Source organism: Octopus bimaculoides, chromosome 1, assembly GCF_046866305.1.
Source record: "Octopus bimaculoides isolate indiv1 chromosome 1, ASM4686630v1, whole genome shotgun sequence".
Taxonomy (NCBI): domain Eukaryota; kingdom Metazoa; phylum Mollusca; class Cephalopoda; order Octopoda; family Octopodidae; genus Octopus; species Octopus bimaculoides.
Window position 1 is genome coordinate 85543198 of NC_142928.1, and position 17500 is coordinate 85560697.

The 17500-nt window shown below is 35.1% G+C and overlaps 1 protein-coding gene across 4 annotated transcripts in view; it reads right to left on the reverse strand.

Moving 5' to 3' along the window:
• LOC106873143 (carbonic anhydrase 2) overlaps positions 1-17500 on the reverse strand; it is a 35258-nt gene that overhangs the window by 11013 nt on the left and 6745 nt on the right. For 3 of the 4 annotated variants that reach the window (XR_016242084.1, XM_089353156.1, XM_089353166.1), the window contains exons 3-9: positions 12729-12890; positions 10306-10451; positions 4206-4298; positions 4049-4106; positions 2906-3069; positions 1813-1915; positions 530-551 (exon numbers count right to left, since the gene is read on the reverse strand). Coding sequence is in view for 3 of the 4 variants with exons in the window: in XM_089353156.1 (XP_089209282.1) it covers positions 547-551; positions 1813-1915; positions 2906-3069; positions 4049-4106; positions 4206-4298; positions 10306-10451; positions 12729-12890 (731 nt within the window). In the remaining variant the exon portion in view is untranslated. Of the gene's footprint in view, positions 1-529; positions 552-815; positions 1916-2905; positions 3070-4048; positions 4107-4205; positions 4299-10305; positions 10452-12728; positions 12891-17500 lie in introns of those variants that run through there. The other variant, XM_089353152.1, reaches the window with a different exon arrangement.

The window sequence follows — 17500 nt, forward strand, 5'->3', positions numbered from 1 at the left end:
ACACGAAATGCAAAAATTTTATATAAAAAGGTCCGACTTAGTATACAAATGATGTAGAGAATTGAAGAGGTTGTGGGAAAATATTACAAATCCAACAGTTGTTTCTGGGGGCTTGGTGGATATATGTGTGTATGTGTGTGTGTGTGTGTGTGTGTGTGTGTATGTGTGTGTGTGATAGAGAGAGAGAGAGAGAGTGAGAGTATTAAGCGTTCTTAAACTGCTAAAATAACTCTTTCGTTGCCAAAAATATTAGCACAACACTCCATATTTCTAGTTTAGAGTTCATTTTGTTAAACCTTACATGAGAAATACAAAATATCTATTCCCATATTTATCTCAAATTTGTGAAATCTGAAAGAAAAATTTGTAAAGTTTCACCTAAGAAATAATTACATATAATTATTTAATGATAACGAGGTGAAAATGAAGTACGGAAAAAAACCAAAAGTAACCCATTATTTTGCCAAGTATATAGTAATGACCTCTTAAACCTTTGAAATAAACATTATTTTCATGCAGAAATACTCACAGTTAGATTGATAAGCTTTAACCTTGAAAAAAGAACAGCATTATTATTATTATTAATCAAATAATAGAGGCAACATGTTAAATATTGCGAAAAATATTTCAGTTATTTCCATCTCAGTTTTAAACTAAGTAAAATTTGTTTGTGAAGAGTGTCTAAAATATGAAACATGAAAAGCAGTGTCTTAGCATGGCCTTGACCATTTTAGCTAAAAGAAACTAAAGAACATATCAATATTTTAAAGCTTGTTAGGTTTAAATTTAATATGAAAAAGTACAAATGACATCAATTTATATTTTTAAAAAATTTATTTTCAAGTTCAAATGTACGTAAAAAACTTTAAAATTAAAGTGTAAAAAATAAAGATGTGAAAATTGTTATAAAGTAAAAAAAACTGTATATACTTTTTAAAGGGAATAAATATTAGTAAAACAGAATTGTAGGGGCTTTTCTTGCTCTTAAGCAGTACGTTTCAATTTAATTTTCGAAACAAAAACTGCACCAATTAAAAAGAACATACCAACATATTTATTTAGTTCCAAAGGATTTCAAAAAATCAACAATAAAAATAAAGACCTTTCTGGTGAAATTATTTATAATCGCTCTGTTTAATGAAACATCTAAGTAAATGCTAACAATGAATCTTTCTTAAGGCAATCGCTCTTGTAAATATTGTCCATGATTTCATCCCATTTTAAAATTTTCTGTAAATGATTAATTTTAGTAACAACCAATGTTTTGCAGAGAACTATCGCTTAAAATTTGCATTTCGACAGAACTCACATGCATATAGCACGAAGGGGAATTAGTTCTATTAATTACTGTTAGAATAATATTTTTATTTATTGTTTTACTTTGTGGTTTCAACTCAAGCCAGCCTAAGAATTGTGAGAATTCATAAATCAAAACAATACTGCCTGAAATGTTGACAACTAATTTCTGTGCCAATTGATTGGTGAAAGTCATTTCGAGCCATATCTAATTTCGGTCTTGTGACCTTCATGAGTTTTGAAGAGGAACTAATACTGATAACTTTCTTTATTGTTCGATGGGACAAATGTTGCTGAGAATAATAATAACACATTTTAGTATTTTGTAAATACATTTTCATATATTGTTTAGAATATATATATATATAAACAAACATACTTATAGCTCTAAATTCTCTTTAGAAAATAATATTATAAAATATAAAATGTAATGTAAACAACATTAGAGAGTCAATTAACTAAGATAAGATAAAACAATGGAAAAGACAACCAATACTGAGAATGCTTTACTCATACCAGAGCTGTTTCTATAGACTTTTCTTTGATTTATTGACTGAGGTGGTCGAAAATTTGATAGTGCCTTTCCATGACTATCTTTAGCCTTCCAAAACTTGTCCAGCTGCAATATATTACAAGAGAGAATTTTTTATAAATATTAATATTACTGTAATTTATGTTAATTTTGAGAATGGTGGAAAACATTATGCAATTAACTAATTAATCCTTTTCTTTCGTATCGAATTTAAAGTGATAACATCCTCGACTGAAGAATATCTGCTTGTCTATAATTATTATCTCTAGTTTATTTACACTCATACCAATGTCTATTAAAGGAGCCCTGTATATCTATAAGGGGGAAAAACATGACAACGATACAAATTAGTGATATTGGTGCTGCTTATGTGCTCTCTTTTGAAAATTAGATGCGTTTATATAAACTAGTTTTAGATTCATTCCATAAGATGCTGTAGATAGGTGTATAAAGATCAGTACGCTTGGACATGCTATTTACATAAGATAGAAAATATGATACATATTTACTTGTATCAATATTCTAATTGGATTGTTGCTAGAAATATGATGGGATTTACGAACCGAACCTAAAATATATCCTTACACTACTTTTCGAGATATAAATAATTTCTTAAGTGAACTCAGACAATCCAAAAAGTAACCTCCAATATGAACAATTGACAAACGTAATTAGCTATTGTTGGCTGCTCTTTTTATCATGCTGCTTTAGATTATTTTACATTACTGTTGATTCTTTTGCTTTTGAGATTTTAAGTCATTTTTCTAAAATTTAACCTTTTAGCATTCTGTTTACTCATACTATTCAAAATAAATCATGCGTTATCTTTTAGCTTCATAATCTCAATGACGATATTTCTTATTTTTAGAATGACACTATAGAATAGATGTGATCTGACCAGTTTCAACATAAAACAGCTAAAATATTTGAGCTGGATACGGCCAGTTTAAATGCTAAAGAATTAAGATAGCACACCAAACTGCGGAGCTCTCTTGCAACATCAATCTGCAGCTACGATCATAAATCATTAAGTAAAATATCCATTAGCAAAATTGTTTGTGATTTTAGTTGGCTTACCTGAGCCTGAGATATTGAGAGTGGCGTTTCATAAACGGTCCATATGACTGCTTCAGAGCAAGGAGGAGTTGTAAGGCTTCCATTGTATCGGAAATATTTGTTAGAATCAGTTGCCTCTGAAATCAAGCCCTTCAGATCGAATTCTTTTATACTCTTTCCCGAACCTAAGAAAGTAAAGCATGAATTTATATATTCTACAAACCAATCTTTAATGTTAGTTATGTATATTTTAAGAAGTTTTAAATGTATTCTTTTCAATAAATACATGTACAATATGCTGACATTTCTCAATAGGTTCCGTACTTTGCTTCATCTAGGGCTGTGAAGTTTAGCAAACAAATATGCACACAAAACAAGTTTTTTTTTTTGTATATATAGCTGGTGTTTAAAATATACTGTTATCTTAATGTAATTTTAAGTGATTGATAGTTCTATATAATTGTACTTAACTGATATTCATATTTTTACTCAAGAGTTCCACATACAACTGGTTTAAATCGGAGTGATTTCTTAAAAATATCTACTCGTAAATAGCCAAAATATACACCCTCTTTTGGTAAGTGAGAACCTGTTAATAATTTCCTTAATGACTCAGAATCACGTATTATGTAAAAGACAAAACTGATCATTTACAGAAATTTAAAAAGTAAATCCGTTTGAAATATTTTTCTAATTTTTGTAACACTTATGATGCCTTAACTTGTACTAAACTACGAACAACTTTGTCCACTTGGTTGAAAATTACTACAGGCTAAGAACGACACACCGTTTTGCAAATGTTTAGTAAACTTCATATAGGAGATCAACAAACTATTCTACTTTATCACGAAAACCGATGTGCACTATCATTATTTTTTTATGTCAGAAGTTTTGTATGATACTGTGCCATTCCAATGTTTTCCAGGTCCACGTATGATTCACGGTTCTTTTATGCACCATACATTCTTCCTTGTTTGACCAATGGGTTGTACACATGCCCGTTTATAAAGATGATAACTCCGCAATATGAGCGGAATAAAATGTGGATAAAATATATTCTTCACACACACACACACACACACACACACACACACACACACACACACACACACACACACACACACACACACACACATATATATATATATATATATCAATACTCACTCGTAACGCTGTCAACGTCTGGTGTGATTGTCTTTAATTGAGCACTTTCGGTTCCAAGCTGTAACAGCAAAAGGTGTTTGTTTCAGCTATTTCATAAAGTATCACTTGCTACTAAAATCAAAAACATTAACATTTATGAAATTTTGTAAAAACTAACCTTGAAAAAGAAACCAAGAACAGCTAAACCATCACCATGATTCAAGGCCGTGTTTACATCATTGTATTTCGAGTTGATGTGTACAATATGCATCTAGAAGTAAGAATATAAAATAAATTACTATTACAAAATTAAGATATTTATATATCTAGGTATACACACGTACGCGCGCGCACACACACACACACACACACACACACACACACACACACATATATACAAGCATACATACATACATATATGCATACTTATAGACATGAAAACACATACACACATACACGCACACACACAAACGCACACACATGCACACACACACGCGCACAGACAAATCGCCACAGACATACATTCGTACAAACCAACAACATGAGTTAAATGATATATGTGTATATATATATATATATATATATATATATATATATATATATATATATACATACACACACACACACACACACACACATATATATATATATATGTGAGTTGAAGGAAATAACATTTTAATGCTGAAAAATTGCAAACCTTGTGTCAGCTCAAAATTAATGCAATGCAGATATAATACATTGAACGAAGAAGGGCTACAGTCTTACAGCAACAATCAGTGCATCTTTTCATATGCATATTACTAAGATGACAATTAAATATACACGAGTAGCCAAACAGATTCAAAGAACGTTCGGGATAAGAGGAAGGAAACCATGATGTTTCTATGTGGTCATTTGTACTCAGTTGTCTAGATTTTTACTCCCAATTATGATCACCACATAGCGTGAATTAATGGCGAAAACTGAACCAATTCAACGACGCTATACAAAAAGATTTTTTCAACGAAATGTTGAGCAAGGTTGAAAAGTTAACACTCTACTTCCTACAACATAGACAGGAAAGATATGTAAATGTCTGGAAGACTCTGGAAGACAGTGCATCAAATGTTGACATTGAAAGCTACACTAATCCACGAACATGGCAAGCACAATATAGCACCAAAGATTCCATCCCCTTCAAAGACCAGATACTGCATTAGCTTAGGGTTCTAACGCTTACATCTTTCAATATCCTACCGAAAGCCTTTAGAAACCTACATAGTGTGGATGGAGGTGTTTTCAAAAGGCAATTGGATCTTCTACTCCTAGAAGGTGAGGATTCTCCATCCCCCAGTACCATGTGTTTTGTGATTGTACGTGACCGGAGGGATGAAATCATGCCTCATCACTCATTTTTGTACCGGAACGGGTGTAGTTCACCATTAACAATGCTATTCAAAAAACCATGTGCAATAAGTTACTCGTTTGCTCTTGCCATCTACTTAAACTTGTGAAATATATGGATTTAACTTTAGAATTTTCAACAACCGTTGGCGTGACCTCTTGCTTATGTGAGACTGCTGCAGAAATTTATCTGATGTTCGAACAGTAAGGTTTCTTTGTTTTGGGGCGTTGTGCATTGATCCCGTAATGCGACACTGCTTAACCGATATTTGTATCGTTCTCTTTGTCAGTTAGCCTATACCCGGAAACACACACACACACACACACACACACACACACACACACACACACACACGCACACGTATATACATATAGAGAGAATTCACAAAAAACAACAGACGAAGACAGGCGGTGTAGAAAACAAACAGATGTATTAGTATAACGTTCGGGAGTTGAAAAAGTCTTTAACGTTTCGAGCCTACGCTCTTCCACAGAAAGGAACACAGAAAGAAACAAGGAGAGAAAAAAGGTGTGTAGTGGTTAGCGATTTATCATGGTGAATGCCGGACAGAAGGGTCACACAGGAGAGCTAAGAAGAAGTGGAGATAACAAAGTAATAGTGATCCCAAAACGAAGGAGCGCGTAAGAGAGTGCTGGTGATCTTGACGTGTGCATGTGTGTATGTGTAGGTGTGAAAATGTGGGGATGGGAATTCGTCAGTGCTGGTGTGTGTGTGGTGGTGTGTTGTGATGTGATGTGTTGTGTGGTATGGTGTAGTGTGGTGTGGTGTGATGGTGTTGGGAGGTGGGGGCGAGAGGGAGAAAGCATGGGTGGGTGTGGGTTAGGCTGAGGGTGGGATATGTGGGTAGGCAGTGGTTGGGGTGGGTGGGTATGTGGGTAGGTTGGGTGGGGGTATAGGTGGGGCGTGTGGGAGAGGGTGTAAGGGATGGGATGGGGTGGGGTGGGAAGGATAGGGAAGGTGGGGTAGGAGTGTGTAGAGGTGGGGTGGGCTTATGATGGAGGGTTGACGATGAAGGGGGAAGGGGAAGGTGGGTATGAGAGAAAGAGAGTAAGAGAGAAGAGAGAAAGAAAGTAGGGGTGAAGAGAAGTAGGAGTCGGAGCAAGAGAGGAGAGGTGGGTGGGAGGAGGTTAGATGAAGAAGGGAGGAGGGTTGAGCCCATGTGGCGCAAAGGAGCGATGATAGAAAATTAATCCCTGTTCACGGCCCAAACGGGAGTCTGGATAACCCCTGTGCAAGGACAATCCTAACACGGACAGGTGTTGCAAAGAGTGACCGGTAGAGCGGAAATGGCGTGAGACCGGGGTGTCATTGCCAAGGTGGATGTCTCGGAGGTGTTCCACGAACCGGTCAGCCAAGCGGCGTCCCGTTTGTCCGATGTACAGAGAATGGCACAGAGAGAGCAAGAGATGCAATAGATGATATTGGTGGAAGTACAGTTGAAGGAGTCGGTGATGTGATAGGGTCGATGATGGGTGCCTGTGAAGAGGGTGGTGTTGGAGAGGTAAGGGCAAGTGCGGCAGCGTGGGCGGGAGCAGGGGAACGAGCCAGGTTGGGAGGTTGGGTTGGGGAAGAAGCTGTGGACCTAGAGGTTTCGTAGGTTGTGGGTTCGTTTGAAGGAGGGAGGGGTCAGTTAGGGAAGATGTGTGAAGTGGAGGGGTCGGACTGGAGACGGAAAGCTCGGAGAATGATGCGATGGAGAGGTAGGGTGGTGAGGTGGTAGGTGAGGGAAAAAGGGAGGTGGGAGACGGCAGGGCGGGTTTAGGGAAGAGAGCAGATGCACGGTCCATCGAACGTGCTCTGGCAAGGGCGGTGTGGATAGTGGTGAGGGGATATCCACGTAGGATGAAGTGGCGAGCCATGAGTTGAGACTGAGTCTGAAAGTCATGCGTAGACGGAGGAATTGGGAATAGGGGATGGAAGGCTTATGAGTGTGAGTCTGTGTGTTTATAGTAGATGGAGGTGGTAAGAGTGGAGTGATGAATGCTAACCGAAATGTCAAGAAAGGAGACAGAGGTGTCAGAGATAGTGCAGTAGAAGTGGAGGGCAGGATGGAAAGATTTGACAAAAGAGAGGAAGGAATCTAGATGTTCGCGGGAGAGTGAGGTTGCACCGATATAGTTGTCAATATAACGGCCATATAGTTTGGGAGTGGGACCAGTGAAACTTGAGAATATTTGGGCCTCAACATAGCCAACGAACAGGTTCGCATAGTTGGGGCCCATTCTCGTTCCCTTGGCCACTCCCGAGAACTGCTGGTAGAAATCGCCCGCGAACGAGAAGCAGTTGAGTGATGTCTCATACTTAATGCATATACACCGTTGACAGGCCAGCTATTGCGGTATTAGTCCTAAGGTGATATCTCTTAAATAAGAATTCGTCACCATCAATATAAGAAGCACTCATTAATGTTGCAGATAGTCGTACGGCTGAACAAAGATCCAGTGAACTCAAATGAGGTGGTTTTAAATTACAATGACCATCTATATCTCATATACATGAATCATCGTAAAGCCGTACGATATTAAATGAAAGTTCTAAGTTTTCTTCAGGTTTAAGTTACGGTTGTAACACCGAACAAGGTATTGGTTTTCATAGTTAGCATTTTATTCTATTTAAAGACGGGAAGAGTATAGAAGTATTATTCGGTAGCCATGATAAAACTCCGAGTTTCGGATGTCGGTGCGGAAACTCACGCCGCCATGTATGTGTGTATGTGGGTATGCGGGTATATATATAAATATATATATATATATATATATATATATATATATATATATATATATATATATGTATGTATATTTGGCGAATGTGAGCATGTGTGTGTTTCAAGCGAGGGTGGTTGAGTATATACATATAGGTGCATGTAGGGATTGGTGCGCTTACGCGAATACTATGGAATTTTTACTCCCTTCCCTTACTTAGTGGTCTATAACTCTTTTGTCTTAATAACGGTCAACCACACAGTAATTTCCCTTTATTGAACGGTCATTTTCATAGGAATTTTCAATGGCCAGATAACTGTAGAGATGGCGGCGTGGGTTTCCGCACCGACATCTGAAACTCGGAGTTTTATCATGGCTAAAGTGTCACATATTTTAACAGAAATATATATATATATATATATATATATATATATATATATATATATATATATATATATGTATGTATATTTGGCGAATGTGAGCATGTGTGTGTTTCAAGCGAGGGTGGTTGAGTATATACATATAGGTGCATGTAGAGTGAAGTATATTTGCCACTTAAATGCAGCTGACCCCTAAAGGTGGATGTTACTGTTGCTTTTAGCCCCAGGAGAACATCTCCTCCAGCTGGCTATTGACACACATCTGTGTCCTGTCTGTATTTGCAAAGGGATGTCATCCTTACAAATACAGACAGGACACAGATGTGTGTAAATAGTCAGCTGGAGGAGATGTTCTCCTGGAGCTAAAAGCAACAGTAACATCCACCTATATATATATATATATATACACACACACACACATACACACACACACACACACACACACACACACACACACACACACACACACACACACACATATATATATATATATATATATATATATATATATATATATATATATATATATAGTGAAGGCGCGTGGCTTAGTGGTTAGGACATTCGGCTCACGATTGTAAGGTCGTGAGTTCGATTCCCGGCGACGCGTTGTGTCCTTGAGCATAATAATTTTTCTATCGTCTTGGCTCAACAGCCCTCACTGTTTGTTTTTACTGTCTTGTTCTCACTGTCCTGTTCTTGTTAACACTTTCACCCTCTGCAAAAATCCCAAATTTTATTTAATTTGCTTTGCGGGAAGGACTGTTTCAACGAAGTCGCGTATTGTTCTTGCCTTCGTAACGCGGAGAAGATGAAACAGGGACAACTGGCGAAGGGGTATACTCTTTATATTGCATATCTCGTTTCTCTGTTTTTTTCGTTGTTCGAAAAAAGTTCGTTTTCTATGTGTTCGTTTCTCATTGTGTTTAACGTTTTATTAATGTCCTGTACCTATATATGCATGTATATATACATATAGATGTAGGTATGTACATATATGTATGGATATTTACATATATTTATATATTATTGATATTATATTATATATATATATATATATATATATAGTTCAAATTTACAGAAAAACAAAAGACGAAGACAGGTGTAGGAACAACAAGCAGCTGTATTAGTTTAACACTCGGGAAAAATGTAAAAGTCTTTGATGTTTCGAGCCTACGCTCTTCGACGGAACGGAATAAGAGGGAAAATGGAGAGAAAGAGTGAAAAAAAAATGGAAAGGGAAAAATGCCATCATGACATTATATCAGAATATCTAATATTCTTGTATAATGCAAGATAAAGAAAAGGAAATTCTCGCCACCTACCACTATTTCATTTTACTGTTTATCAAGTTATATATAACAACACAATTTCCCATCCTTTCGCTATTGGTATACAAGGATATGTGATATTTTGATATATTAATGATATAATAACGGCACTTTCTCGTGATGTTTCATGTGCTTTTCAAAAACAAGTTATTCAAATATGAATGCTTAAAAAGTTTGAAATATTCAAATAACTCCTTAATCTTGTATTTTATAAAAATGGAATTCAGGTGCAAGCTAAATTATTATATATTCATATGATCATTGATCTGTAGGCCAAAACATAAGGGTCAATTTTGCAACATGATTATTAAAATATATATTAGGGAAAATGATAATCCAAATCAAGCGTGAAAGGTTGAGGAGAAACAAGTCGAGCATTTTGAAACAACCAGATAGATTTGAAATAAGCGGATAGTTTGACTATGCTCAAAACTAGAAAAAATAAAACTTTTACTTAGCTTACTTCTAGTGGGTAATACTTGCTATCAACAGCGTGTTCCGATCCTTTCATTGCGTTATTTGCAGACCAATGGAAATGTAATTGGAGAGTTTCGTAATTTTCTGTCAGATTACCTCCAGATAAAATAAGTCCTTTAACATCTAATTGTACTGGAATCATTAATATGGTTTACATAAATATAGATTTAAATATATTTTCTGTATAAATAAAACAATTCAAAGGAGAAAAAAATACATTTCAAAATGTTTTCAAATTAAATTGAAATTTTATTGGCATCACTCGCTTAAGTACAGGCAATATCATTAGTCTGTTATATATTTTCTTCATGGAAAGTTGATGGCAATTTCGATATTCTTTTGATGCAAGCTATTAAAGTTTATTGGAAAGATATATCAAACTCAGACTCCTACCAAAGTAACAGACTTTACAGCATATTTGATATATATATATATATATATATATATATATATATATATATATATATATATATATATATATATATATATATAAATTAACAGAATGAGATAAAAAAAATCCAGGGCTGTGAAAGATTTCAGAACATTTATAAATAGGTCATACAGCTGTTTTCGGGACATTTTATATATCCCTTCATCGGAGACTGTGTGAGAAAATGGTTAAGAAATAATTATTCTAGATAAGATATGAAATAGAGAGTGAAGTGGAGGAATGAAAATAGACGTGAGATATGCAGAGTAAGTTCCAATATTATTAAAATATCGAGAGTTTAAAAAAGAAAATCCTCGATTCAATAACACCTTTTACAAACTCTATGCTTGGAATGACCAATTTTAAATACTATTGGAACTTACTCACAAGGTACAGGAATATTATATGTATACCATTCTGCCTAAATAATGGAACTGAAGATACAATATCCCTGCATATCTCACGTCTGTTTTCATTCTTCCACTTCACTCTCTATTTCATATCTTATCTAGAATAATTATTGCTTAACCATTTTCTCACACCGTCTCCGATGAAGGGATATATAAAAGGGATATATAAAATAAGAGTCAGAGGACTCTTTAGCTACAGAAAACACACTGTCTATTTACTGACACGTGTTTAGATTGGCATGCCAATTTTGCTTATTAATGATTATCGGTAATGCTTACTCTATATCGCGTGGTAAAGTTAAATTCTACCCCGTCAGTATATATAAATTTTACCATAAGAATCAGTGACTGATTCCGCAAAATGGTAATAAGAAAATTATGAAATAATCATCGTGGTTTGACGCAATCCAAAACCGAACAGGAAATAATAGCTAAATAACCAAGGTTAGAATCTAGAGTAGAGTACATTTATAGTAAATATATATAAAAAAATCAATGTGCTTTGTATGTATGCTTGTATGTATGTATGTGTTTGTGTGTGTGTGTGTGTGTGTGTGCGTATGTGTGTGCGTGCGTGTGTGCGTGCGTGTGTGTGTATGTGCGTGTGCGTGTGCGTATGAGTGTGTGCGTGTGTGTGTGCGTGTGTGTGTGTGTGTGTGCGTGTGTGTGTGCGCGCGCGCGTGTATGTGTAGTCCATTTTTCACTTGTTGGAACGATCAGCAAAGAAAGTACGGATAAATATCTACGATGGATAAATATCATTTAACGACTGCAGGAGTTATATGTGAGCTAATGCAAGTGTTATGTTCTGATAGGACAATAATCAGACAAGCTTGTATAGTGTGCGGTGAATGATTGCACGGTATACTTTACAAGCCTGTCTAATTAGTGCATTGTCAAAGAACTAGTTGTCACTCATGTATAACTCCAAAGTTCATTAAATTACATATGTGTGTGTGTGTGTGTGCGTATGTGTGTGCGTGTGCGTGCGTGTTGCGCGTGTGCGTGTGTGTGTGTGTGTGTGTGTGTGTGTGTGTGTGTGTGTGTATACCGCTCGCAAATATATTACATTCTTTTTCGTATAATCCAATTTCCTTGACTACTGGAGATGAGGTTGAACAACTGTCTTGTTTATGACGGCTATTGTGCTAGAAACACACGTCTACGACTGTTCTCTTATCTCAAGACTCTAAGTCCGTCCTTTTCCTCAATGGAATGTCAACAATAGAGAATTCTTAACTATTGAGATTATCTTCCCGTATCATGTGGTGCTAGTCTTAATTACCATTTAGTACTTACCATACATTCTTTAGAGATAATTTTAATAAATCCCTAATTTATGGGAAAGACAATAAAGGAAATCAAAATTGAATCCAAAGATAGGAAGGCAAAAATCGACAAATGACAAGGTAAAAAAAAAATCGAACTTGGCGATGCATGATATCTATATGAAGGGAATTTAACTAAATGATCCAAAATATTTAAGTTTTCCCTCTTACGCTTTTATCTCGACTGCATTTTAAATAGTGACAGTATAAAAATGATAAACAGTAGCAAATGAAAACTCACCAGTATGTCCATTATTTGTCAAGTTAGCGCTGCTATATTTATTATACTTCGTGAAGACAAATGGCTCGAAGTCTACATCTTCAACGCTGTCAATTTTAATGTCGATTGGTGACTGAGACTTTTTTGCGCAGTTCGGATTATCCTTTGACCAGCTTGTCACATCTGTTCAGAGATTTCATTATAAAATATATTCTAAGATATATATGCATATAAGCGAGGACACACAAAATATATAGAATCATATCGATACATACATGAACACACAGAGAAATACACATACATATACACTATATCTATAGGGAGAAAGAGAGAGAGAAAGGGAGAGATAGACAAGGTTATATATATATATATTAGGTCATCCCATAAATAATGCGATTTCTTCAATTGCTTGAACTAAAAGTCGGAGGGGAACGGGATAAACTACATGCATCAACTTGCTATAAAAGCAAGTAGTAATTTTAAATTGTACTTATTCTTAGTGCAAGTTTTGAAGAGTGCAATTCGATTTTAACAGTTACTTTCTCAAAGCTATAATGGAAATGACAAAGGAGCATATTCGGCATATTTTACTTTATGAGTTCAATAAAGGCAAAGACGCAACGGAAAGTGCGAGGAATATTAATACAGTATATAGGGATCGGACAATAAGCATAAGCCAGTGTCAACGGTGGTTCGAGATATTCCAAGCTGGAAACTACAGCTTAGAAGACGATTCTCGTCCTGGAAGATCTGTAGAGTTTGACGAAGACGTCCTGTAAATCTTGGTGGAAGAAAATCTCATCGTAACTGTTGAGGAACTCGTAGAAAAGCTTGCACCACATATATTTGCATACATACGTGTATATATATATATATATATATATATATATATATATATATATATATATATATATATTCAACGGAACAGCCTGCTCGTGAAATTAACGTGCAAGTGGCTGAGTACTCCACAGACACGTGTACCCTTAACGTAGTTTTCGGGGAGATTCAGCGTGACACAGAGTGTGAGAAGACTGGCCCTTTGAAATACAGGTACAACAGAAACAGGAAGAAAGAGTGAGGGAAAGTTGTGGTGAAAGAGTACAGCAGGGTTCGCCACCATCCCCTACCGGAGCCTTGTGGAACTTTAGGTGTTTACGCTCAATAAACACTCAACGCCCGGTCTGGGAATCGAAACCGCGATCCTACGACCGCGAGTCCGCTGCCCTAGCCACTGGGCCATTGCACCTCCATTATATATATATATATATATATATATATATATATATATATATATATATATATATATATATATATATATATATATATATATATATATATATATATATATATATATATATATATATATATATATATATATATATATATATATATATATATATATATATATATATATATATATATATATATATATATATATATATATATATATATATATATATATATATATATATATATATATATATATATATATATATATATATATATATATATATATATATATATATATATATATATATATATATATATATATATATATATATATATATATATATATATATATATATATATATATATATATATATAATGGAGGTGCAATGGCCCAGTGGCTAGGGCAGCGGACTCGCGGTCGTAGGATCGCGGTTTCGATTCCCAGACCGGGCGTTGAGTGTTTATTGAGCGTAAACACCTAAAGTTCCACAAGGCTCCGGTAGGGGATGGTGGCGAACCCTGCTGTACTCTTTCACCACAACTTTCCCTCACTCTTTCTTCCTGTTTCTGTTGTACCTGTATTTCAAAGGGCCAGTCTTCTCACACTCTGTGTCACGCTGAATCTCCCCGAAAACTACGTTAAGGGTACACGTGTCTGTGGAGTACTCAGCCACTTGCACGTTAATTTCACGAGCAGGCTGTTCCGTTGATCGGACCAACTGGAACCTTCGTCGTCGTAACCGCCGGAGTGCCACTATATATATACATGTATATACACACACACACACACACACACACACACACATATATATATATATATATATATGTACATATATAAATACAGACATATATACATATATACATAAATATATATGCATGTATATATATATATATACGTATATATATATGTACATACATATATACATGTATATATCTATGTATATATATATATATATATATATATATATATATATATATATATATATATATATTCGATTAAATAAACAGAAGATAGAATTGGTATAACTCTCTATCTTGTACGACGATCGTTTCAACTCTTCCTTCAACTCTCCTTTATAGATGGGATAATGTGCATCATACTATGTGGCATCAATCTTGCGGTCACTTCAGGTACATTCATACATAATGTAATGTCTCGCTAAAGATCTTGGGTTTGGGTAATCATGGTGTTATTTGCCCGTTTCAGTTAGGGAATGAGGCATTGCTACGATTCTCCTTATTATTAGATATCCATAACAAATAATATATATATATATATATATATTTATATATATATATATATATATATATAAAGATTTATGCATAAATAGAGAAAAGGATAAAGAGAACAGTGGCAAAGTTAGAAATATATTTTATGGATAGAGTCTTACAGCTGTTTCAAGGAAAATCCAATGCATCCCTTCATCGGAGACAGAAATATTAGGGGAATCGATTATTATATTTATAAGCGGAGAGTTATAGTAGGAAGTGAGAGCGAGTGTGATGCGCTGAAAAAAGATTTATTAAAGGAAAATAAATGAGAGAGAAATAGGTATTATGGGACAGGTGGAGGAAAAATTCCATCCATAAAGGATAGTCGCAGGGTCTGTCGAAACGATCGTTGTACAAAATAAAGAGTTATACCAATTCCATCTTGAGTTTACTTAATTGTTTATTATATCAACTAACACTGCGGAATCCTGAAGTAAAATCTAAGGCCTTCACAAACTGTTTTACCAATCCGAGTTTGATATGAAGTGGAGGTAATAAAATTTTGTTGGAATCTACTAGAGGCTGTTTGAGAACATTTAACACTCCTGGCTGAAGTTCCACTCCTGGGGGCTAATGTACTCTCTTGTAATGATCATCATCAGCTCTGCTGTCCCATAAGCAAAGGAAGCATGACTACTTTGTGTATCCCCCTTGCAAGCCATGCAAGAAGGCAAGCATCTTGAAATCACCACAAACATCCCACTTGAACTCAGCGTAATCTATTTTGTCGAGAAGTTCTTTGATATTATCGTAATTTTCTTTCTTCTGTATGGAGTGTGCAAGAGACAAAGAAGGATATTTATTTCCATTGTTGAGCAACACTGCTTTGAGACTTCGTGTTGAGCTATCTATGAACAGTCATGCTTGTGTCCAATAGCAGTAAACAAACCAATCACATCTTTACAATAACACAGATCATTCATATTTTCATTGTAAATTTCAAATTCTTCATGGCGTTTCCAGTATACAGATGTCTTGCAGTCTTCCCCCAGTAGATTCCATTTCTTCAATCTTGATGAAATAAGTTCAGCTCCTGACTTAGTAAGACCCAGATCCTTGATTAAATCATCTAGCTTACTCTGATTTGGAAAGAGAGGCTCCGAAGTTGTTCTTGGTACGAAAGCTTCCTCTATTTCTTGGCTGCTGGTAGTTGTTGACTCTTCAGATGAAATATTTTCTGCTGGTAGTGGTACTCGTAAACTGTCATCATGTGGGACAGGAGCTCTAGATGATGGTATGTCTGGATACTGAAGAGCTTGTCTTCCTTTCACTTTTCTGTACTTTTTCACTTCGATCATACAAAAGTAACAGTCAACGTGATGGTTCTTTGGCTCTCTCCATGCCCTTGGAATAGCAGAAGGCATTGACTTTCCCGTACCTCTTAACCATTCTTCTAGAGTAGATCGACTGCTTCTACGCATTACATGTGGGGCCCTTGTTTTATCCTGGTCACCCACGGGCATTCCGAAATGGAGTCTGTACGCTATCCACAATTTGGCAACTTTCACGATTTTATGTAATACCTGCTTTTTTCCAGTATAATAACCACACAAAATGCATCTGGAGAATTTTTACGTACTCTATTAGCCATCCTGAAAGTAGCAGAACTTAGTAATTGGTCTGAAAGAGAAAATTAGACATACATTTAATAGCGGAACATTATAACAATACCGAATATATAATAACATTGAAATTCGACATATTTTTTTAACTGTTGATGATACACAAAAGATAATTTCATTTTTGGAATCAGCAGAAAAAATGGATTGATAAACAATAAAAAAATACAATAAACAAATTTTTTTTGAAAATTCTTATATTGTATTATTTCTGTGGTAAAATAAGCATTTTTACGCCTAAAAATTAGTAAATTAATAAACGAAAATACATTACACTACTGCACTGTATAACACTTTAATTAAAATATATTAAAAGAAGATACGTAGTGTACCGTAGATGAGTAAACAAAGAACTGCACATATTGCATGCAAAACGAAACTCGGGAGGTGAGTGAGTGGTGTTGTTTTGCATGTATAATAAAATACATATATACAAATTATAAAAATAGTAATAAAAGTAAACAGTACAGTACTGTTTCTACGTCGCGGGTGTTCACTTATCGCGGCGGGTCTTGGAACATAACACCCGCGATAATCGAAGGATTACTATATGTGTGTGTATATATATATATATGTATGTATGTATGTATGTATGTATATGTATGCATGTATATATATATATATATATACATACATATGTATACGTATATATGTGTATATATATATATATAT